General features: G+C 44.7%; 1 protein-coding gene across 2 annotated transcripts in view; it reads right to left on the bottom strand.

Moving 5' to 3' along the window:
* Window positions 1-308: 308 nt before the first annotated feature.
* The window catches only part of Sag (S-antigen visual arrestin), a 41090-nt gene continuing 32510 nt past the window's right edge, over window positions 309-8888 (bottom strand). The window contains exons 13-16 of one of the 2 annotated variants that reach the window (XM_021160398.1): window positions 7492-7515; window positions 4413-4468; window positions 1369-1378; window positions 309-549 (exon numbers count right to left, since the gene is read on the bottom strand). In XM_021160398.1, the coding sequence (XP_021016057.1) occupies window positions 441-549; window positions 1369-1378; window positions 4413-4468; window positions 7492-7515 (199 nt within the window). In that variant the 3' untranslated portion in view covers window positions 309-440. The remainder of the gene's footprint in view (window positions 550-1368; window positions 1379-4412; window positions 4469-7491; window positions 7516-8888) is intronic. The other variant, XM_021160406.2, reaches the window with a different exon arrangement.

The raw sequence follows: 8888 nt of genomic DNA, 5'->3' as shown, positions 1-8888 counted from the left end.
AGAGTCATGAGGGGATTTTTGTCTATACTTGTTGTCTGCTCTAGTAACTCAGGAACCTCTGAAAGGGCCCTGGAGCTAGGAGTGGTCCCAAGTGTATCCAGAGAAGCATGGCTGAGAAGCCCTGATGTCCCCCCACACACACACCTCCAAAACACGAGATCACAGTAGCACTGAGTTACTCTGTGAAAGGCTGCCCTTTCTTCTAAATGTTGCTCCTCACTCTCAGGCTCCAGAGACCCTAAAGGCATCAGGCTCTGTGTAAGTGACAACAGCCCAGTGCCCCAGCCATACAACCTGACACATGATACGAGGACCCCGAGACTTTATTTCTGGGAGGAATGCTCATGCTTTGATATCTAGCATAACTTTGAAAGGCTACCGGGGGCTTCCCTCAAGGCACCCGGAACTACAAGCAGTTTCTAGGCATCTAGGCTAAGTCTTCACTCATCCTGGCCCGCATCCTCATCTCTCTTCCCTTCTGTGTTCTCTCCAGTATCTTTCAGATTTTGGCGAGCAAACTCTTCAAAAACCAAATTTTCATCCTGAACACTAGAAGAAAACAGACAACATGTTAATCAGTGCTTACTCTCAGAAGCTGAGGATAAAATCCTAAAAAAACAAGACCACTGATCTTTCTGTAGAACCAATCCAAGATGAATGTGTTCGGCCCTCAGGATGGAAGAGGGACCGTTGTTATTCCCTGGATGGGAGAGGGACTGTGTCATTCCCTGGATGGAAGAGGGACCATGTCATTCCCTGGATGGAAGAAGGGCCATGCCTTTTTCTTCAGGGCTTTTTAGAGGTTTTGTTTTCTTTCAGGTTTTTTTGTTTTGGTTTTGTTTTTTGTTTTAATTATTTATTTATTTATTTTGGTTTTTTGAGACAGGGTTTCTCTGTGTAGCCCTGGCTGTCCTGGAACTCACTTTGTAGACCAGGCTGGCCTCGAACTCAGAAATCCGCCTGCCTCTGCCTCCCAAGTGCTGGGATTAAAGGCATGCACCACCGCCCTCAGTTTTTTCTTTTTGTTTTTGTGACAGAGTCTCATTCTGTAGCCCAGGCTGGCTTTGAAGTTGCAGTGATTCTCCTGCCTCTGCCTCCCATGTGCTTGGATTAAAGGTAACCCAACACTCCTAGCCAAGACTGTACTTAAAAGCTCTTTAACAAATAAACACAAGGGAAAAGGTAACAGAACCCACAGAACAAAAGACACATCCAACATAGCTATGTGTGCACACATCTTACATTCTTAGGAGCAAAGAGACACAAGGACTCCACACAGACATTCTGACAGGAGTTTGTATGGGGACGGGGGCAGGGGGGGGGGTCACAAAACACAGGAAACCCCAGAGAAGCTTCCAGATGACGTACCTTTCTTTTGCTGTAAGCCCAGAAAAGGAAAGAGAATAGAGAGGGGAAGATCAGTTATTATTTATTTATTTCATGTATGTGTGAGTACACTGCAGCTGTACTTCACACACACCAGAAGAGGGCATTGGATTCTATTACAGATGGTTGTGAACCACCGTGCGGTTGCTGGGAATTGAACTCAGGACCTCTGGAAGAGCAGTCAGTGCTCTTAACCACTGAGCCATCTCTCCAGCCCCAATTAACCTTTTTTTAAAAGATCTTTGTATTATTATGTCTAAGTACACTGTATCTATCTTCAGACACACCAGAAGAGGGTGTCAGATCTTATTACAGATGGTTGTGAGCCACCATATGGTTGCTGGGATTTGAACTCAGGACCTTCAAAAGAGCAGTCAGTGCTTTTACCTGCTGAGCCATTTCACCAGCCCCCCAATTAATTTTTTAAATGAGGCTTTTGTATCCCATGTTAACCTCAAACTCAGTTTATAGCTGAGAATGACCTTTGAACTTCGGTCCTCTCAATCTTTTTTTTTTTATATAAATTTTTGGGACAGGTTTTGAACTTACAATGTTCCTGCTCAACCCTTCGGTAGCTGAAATATCAAGCCTGGGCCACCATGACTCTATCTCAAAATAACAAAAAGAAGGCTGGAGAGATAGCTCAGTGGTAGAGCACTTGCCTGGACATTCTAGGCTTAGATTCAACCCTCATTACGATGAAATTTTAAGATAAAATAAAACTTCTCCTCACAAAGGATACCCTAGAATTTTATTCTGCTGAGTAGAGGAACCTGGAGCCTAAAGAGGTAGACCACAAGAATGGCAACCCACAACTGAAAGGAACAATAAAAGCCAGGCAGCATTATACAGCAAATACTGGGAACAGATTGCCTGGGTCCTGGTTCCCAGGGGCCCTAAGTAATGACTGCACTCTCTGCCCAGAAGCTAACCAGCCAAGCCTCAGGGCCCCAGGAAGCAGACCGGTAAGATGGAAGGCAGAGAGCACAGTCACTCACAAATCTTAGGAAATCAGAGTTTTGCAGCCATGAGTGATTTGTGCTAACTCTTGATCGCTGAAATGCCTCATTATTAGGATTTTATGTTTATTTTTATTTTACATGTATTAATGTTTTGCCTGTAGGTCAGTCTGTGCACCAGTGTATGAAGTACCCACAGTGGTCAGAAGAGGGTATCGGATCCCCTGAAACTGGGGTTACAGATAGTTGTGAGCTGGCTATGTGGGTGCTAGGAATCCAGCCTGTCCGCTGCAAGATGGCTCTTAACCACTGAGCCATCTCTCAGTCCCAACTCTGAAATCTTAAGCATACACACACACACACACAAAATCACTGCTTCATCCAGACATGAGGAGTCGTCTAACCTAAGGTCCATAATGACTGAAAATACCCTGAGAAAGGAGAAAAACTCTACTTCTTCCAACGTAAGTCACCTCTACTGAAAATTCCAGAAAACAACCCAACATAAACCATGGCATCTCAGGGCACTGCATTTTCAATTTCTTTGAAGGGAATCAGAACATCTGAATCTCACACCATTAAAAAATTATTATTATTATTATTATTATTATTATTATTGACTGGGAATGAAGCTTAGTAGCAGAACACTTGCCTAACCTGTGAAATGCTGTGTTCATTCCTCGAAGAGAGAGATAAGGGAGGGGGGAGAAGGAAGGAAGGATGAAAGAAAGGAAGGAAGAAAGGTATTGAAGAGCTCCTTTCCAGACTGTGGGCCACTGGAGAGATGGCTCAGTGGTTAAGAACACTGACTGCTCTTCCAAAGGTCCTGAGTTCAAATCCTAGCAACCACGTGGTGACTTACAACCAATGTAATGAGATCTGATGCTCTCTTCTGGGGTGTCTGAAGGCAGCTACAGTGTACTTACATATAGTAAATAATTCTTTAAAATAAAAAAAAAAAAAAGAGAGACTGCTTGCTGCTTTGCCAGGTGGTGGTGGCTCACACCTTTAATCCCAGCACTGTGAGGCAGAGGCAGGTAGATCTCCTGGCTCAAGGGCAGCCTGGTCTACATAGAGAGTTCCAGGCCAGCTAGGCCTGTCTCAAAAAATAAAGAAAAAAATAAAATAAAAGACCTCTTGAATCTATGTTTTCCTGGATTCCCATCCTGATTACTCCCAAATAACTGCGAAAACTAGCATTTAGTGAGATGGATCTAAATGAGCAAAACATATGACTAGACTAGCATGTGGCAAAGTCCACTGAGGGGTCTAATCTAAAATATTTGGTAAAGATACTTTGAGAAATTATTTTCTAATTTGCTATTATAGCCTAAGTTCACCTCAAACTTGCCATCCTCCTGCCTCAGCCTGCCGAACACTGGGATTGCAGGCATTCCAGCACACCTACCTTCATTTAACTGTTTTTCTCGGAACCTCCTTGAGCTATGGCTCATACTACATCCCATTCACATCTTTGTTAGGGACAACAAGGTAGTCCCCATGTGTCACAGATATGTGCAATGATTGCTCCGTCTAACATCCACATGAGAGTCAGTGGACAGATCATCAAATAGACCGGAGGTGGTGGGAAACCAGGCTGACCTCTTAAGTGTTTTCTGTAATCTCATTGCTATCACTACTTTCAAAACTATGTAGCACCTTTTAATTGCCTGTTGACACTACAAAATGCGAGGCCTCCTGTTCCTACACAAAGCAGAGCCTCGGGCCCTTCAAATGATTTGTCCCTTACACCATCTCTAAATCTAAATTGAGACCTGTGGATAGCAGAGCTTATGCATTGACTGGGTCACTGATAAAAATCTCACTAGGTCATTCACACCCAACAGAGGGTAGGAGTGCTACACCCTTCACACACAGATAGAAGGTGGGCAGGCCCAGGACTGAGTAGGTGAGCCGGCTCTCTCTTCTAGGCTGATCTGGTGGTCACCCTGTGGATGACACCATGCTCAGACAGATAGTCAAGGAAAGCCAGAGATAAATTAGTGCCTAATAAATCTGCCAGAGGTAAATGGATGAGAGGCATCCTAGACAATGGCAGTGACTGACCTGGATCCTCAGGCTGCGGGTGCATGAGGCGGAACGGCACCTCGGTAGCCACTTCACTAGAAAAAAGGAATAATACAGGCTGGTGAGTGTATAAACAGACACGTGTGCACGTGCTTACACACACACACACACACACACACACACACACACAGAGAGAGAGAGTTACAGATCACACAGCACAAAACCAGGGCTGCAGAGAATCTCCAAAAGATTCATTTAGTGAGATGCAAAAGAAAGCAGACTTCAGGAAGTGGTCAGGCAGGAATTTGAAACTTATTCCCTGGAATGTGGTCCAGGAACTTCATTCAGGCATGGCTGAGGCAGCCAGTGCTTCTAGCTCTCTGGATCCTAGCTGTAGTGATGTGACACAGTGGGAAGAGAAGAGGTGATATCCTACAAGAAGGCTGGTTACCAAAAAAATGATTCACGGAGATGGAGAGGTGGCTCAGTGGTTAGGAGCACCCGCTGCTCTTCCGGAGGATCCTTATGGTGGTTGAATATGCTTGACCCATGGGAAGTGGCACTATTAGGAGTGGTGGCCTTGTTGGAATAGGTGTGGCTTTCTTGGAGGAAGTGTGTCACTGTGGAGGTGGGCTTTGAGGGCTCCTCGTGCTCAAGCTCCATCCACTGTGAAAGAGAGACCCTCCTCCTGCTGCTGCTGCCTTTGGATCAAGATGTAGAAGCCTCCGCTCTTGGTGTGCCATGTCTGCCTGGGTGCTACCATGATGATAAAGGACTGAACCTCTGAACCTGTCAGCCAGCCCCAGTTAAATGTTGTCCTTTATAAGAGTTGCCTTGGTCATCGTGTCTGTTCACAGCAATAAACCCCAAACTAAGACAACCCTGGTTCAGTTTCCAGGACCCACGTCAGGCAGCTCACAACTGCCTGTGATTCCAGCTCCAGGGGATCTAACACCCGCTTCTGGACTTCACAAATGAGTGCATCTGTGTGCACACACCTTAAAACAAAATAAAATGAAATAAAAAAATAAAATAAAACTATTCACTGCAGCAAGGACACATTTGAATACATCTTAAATTTGTATGTGAGGGGCTGGATCGTTAAGAGCACTGGCTACTCTTCCTTAGGACCTGGCTTTGATTCCCAGCACCCACAAGAAGGTTCGCAAACCATCCATAACTCCAGTTCCATGGGTGCTAACACACTCTTTCTGTGGATACCAGGCACATAAGTAGTATGCAGACATGCCTGCAGGCAAATAATTAAAATAATTAAATAAAAATAACTTAAAATAATAATTGTTATAATAAGCAGAGAGTTCCTCTAGTAATGGAAACCAAACTGGAAGCACAGTGTCCCAGCCCTATTCATTTATTTATTTAATGTACTGTGAGTACACTGTAGCTGTCTTCAGACAGCACCAGAAGAGGGAGTCAGATCTCATTACAGATGGTTGTGAGCCACTATGTGGTTGCTGGGATTTGAACTCAGGACCTGCAGAAGAACAGTCAGTGCTCTTAACTGCTGAGCCATCTCTCCAGCCCCAGCACACCCCCCCCCCTTTTTTTTTTTTTTGGTTTTTGGTCTTTGGTTTTTCAAGACAGGGTTTCTCTGTGTAGCCCTGGCTGTCCTGGAACTCACTCTGTAGACCAGGCTGGCCTTGAACTCAGAAATTCGCCTGTCTCTGCCTCCCAAGTGCTGGGATTAAAGGCGTACGCCACCACGCCTGGCAGCACCTCCTTTTTATGCCTCCACAAACTCTCCCTGCTGTTGTCCATCACGTGCAGCAATCTCTGCACTCACTCAACAGAATCACAGAACATTTCTAAGCACTCAAAGCCAAACTATGCACCATGGCTGGATGCTCTGGAAGGGCATGGTTGTCAGACAGTCTGGAAAGCGGGACTACACTTCAGGACAGCACTCCATCAGGTAAAAACTAAAGCGGGCAGAATTAACCTCAACCTCTGCTGTAGGACATACGTTACTCTCTTTATACTTACGTTTCCACAAGGCTGGAAATGAATCTCTTAATCCCTCAAAACCACAATAATATTCTAAAAATCTCTGCGAGGCTGGTACAAGGACGGGCATACCCATCTCAAAGGAAAGGAAAGGAAAGGAAAGGAAAGGAAAGGAAAGGAAAGGAAAGGAAAGGAAAGGAAAGGTCAGAAAGATGAGCCAAAGGGAAATCCAGAGGAATTATGAACGGAAGTGAAGAGAGGGGATGAGATAACACACTATGCCCTGCATCCCAGGACCCCTGCAGCCTACCCAGCACTGACCTGCTTACAGTGACCCAGGTACAGGCCAGATCTAGATGAAATGTCAGGTAAAAAACCGAGGTGGGCAGTAAAAATATAGGCCAGAATGATTGAGCTCCACACCTGCAACATTCCAACTCCCCACATCACAAGAGATGCTAATCAGTCCAGTCTGCAGGGTAGGCCCAGGCGATAGAAGCAGATGATAAGAACCCAGGAAAAGAACTATGTCAGGTGAATGTCTGACATAGTTCCAAACTTCTTGATTCTTTGTCCGTGGTTCAAAACACACACTGTCACTAGTCATATGTACCAAAAGGTAGAAACAATTCAAGTGTCTGCTGGGAACTAAAGTTTCCAGAAAAAAAAAAAAAAACTACATCTTTGTTAAAAATTCTATAATGACTGATCAGAAATCCTGTGACTGTGGAGGGTGGGAATGTTGCAGCTCTGAAGACCAAGGTTTCATAGTATATCATTAGCCATTTATTGCCTACCCTTGTATTTGACCTGGCATCCTTATATCGTTTGGGAGATATACAAAGATACCCTAGCTTCCATCAGCCCCAAATCTAAAAATGCCACCAACCAAGACAGTACCTATAGCCGAGATTTCCCTACCCTGATATAGCCTGTCCACCTGATGTTCCCACCAATGTGTTTTTTAAAATACCTTGATTTATGATGTTCTTTGTTCTTTTATTATTAAAAACCTTCAGCAACTGTGTCATTACATTATCTTTGAGCACTGCTGCCCAGAAACTAGTCTTTACCAGTTTCTGTTTGGCAGCAGGCTCCGTATCCTCGGCTTGCAGGGAGCTGAGTGGAGAAGGGAGAGGACGACAAGGCTTACCTGGATGTGAGCTCTCCTAGAAAGCTAGAAAGCACAAAGCAGACAGTCATGGTAAGTCCCCAGGGCCCACACAACGTCAGACCCCCAAGGTTCAAAGGCAGGAAAGTCCCCAACCCAGCCTGGTAGGCATAGCCCTCACTCCCTAGCACAGATTCCCAAAGTCCTCTGGAGCACGGGGCCCTCAGTGTTCAGTTTCACTGCTACCTGCTGTAGGTTTCACCTCTTTCTCCCAAGGATTTCTTAAAAAGTGGATTCACTTAGAAGTGAACATAAACTACAACCAGAAATTTTCAGCCTCTCTATGGTGGCAGAGCATGCCTGAGGCCCCAGTCCCTCTCAAGAAGCAGAGGCAGTAGGAAGCTCTCTCAAAATACATTTAAAATCTTGAGAGATAAGAGATAGAAGAAGAGGGAGAGGGGGAGAGGGAGGGGGAGAGGGAGAGGAAGAGGAGAAGAGGGAGAGGAGGAGAGGGAGAAGGAGCATGGAAACTCCCTAGAGGGAGGGGGAGCTCCCAGTCACAGAGCAGAGGCCTCAGGGATGCACTGTCACAGCTGTCTCTCTTACACTGGTCTCAGGATCCCTGGTGGGGATGCACCCAGTCTCAGTGTCTTCAGTAGATGGTACTGAATTTGCATATGACCCCCACACACACCTTTCCCTAGATTCTGAGCCATCCCTACTTCATTTACGATGTCTTAGGGATAGTGGCCTGTACTGTCTAAGGAATAAACAAGGTGAGAAACCTGCACACATCCAGTTCAGAAACATTTTGTTGCTGTTTCTTGTTTTTAAGACAGGATCTCTCAATGTAGCTGTGGCTTGCATTGAACTAGAAACTTTTTTTCCCCCAAGTATTTTCAATTTGTCATTTGTTGAAATTGAAGATACAGTATTCAAAGATATGGAAAATCAACTGTATTGCACTCATTTATTTATTTATTATTTATATTTACTGTAAGATGAAGCTTTGCCCTGTTTTTAGATAATAGAGGGGAAAGGAAAGAAAAAATCTGATTTGAAAATACCAGGAGTATCCAGGACAGTCAGGGCTATATAGTGCGACTGTGTGTAAAAGAAAGAAAGAAAAAGAAAAAGCCAAGAGATATAAATACCACATTAACCAGATCCAAGCAAAGTTGGGCAACTCTCTCCCTACTTAAAAATAGGGACATGTATGGAGCCTCTCATGACCAGTCTAACACAGCCTGGTCAAGAGAAAAGGCCAGCAAGCACACTTGGGAATGGATAGGGAAAGGAAAATGGAGGAAAGGAAAATGGGAATTCAATTTCTTCTGTTTTGATTAAGTAAGGATACTGATTACACACACAACACAGAGAAAGAGAGAGAGAGAGAGAGAGAGAGAGAGAGAGAGAGAGAGAGAGAGAGAGAGAGAGAG

The sequence above is a fragment of the Mus caroli genome, chromosome 1 (genome assembly GCF_900094665.2).
Source record: "Mus caroli chromosome 1, CAROLI_EIJ_v1.1, whole genome shotgun sequence".
Classification (NCBI taxonomy): Eukaryota; Metazoa; Chordata; class Mammalia; order Rodentia; family Muridae; genus Mus; species Mus caroli.
This window is presented reverse-complemented; position numbering and strand designations above follow the sequence as displayed.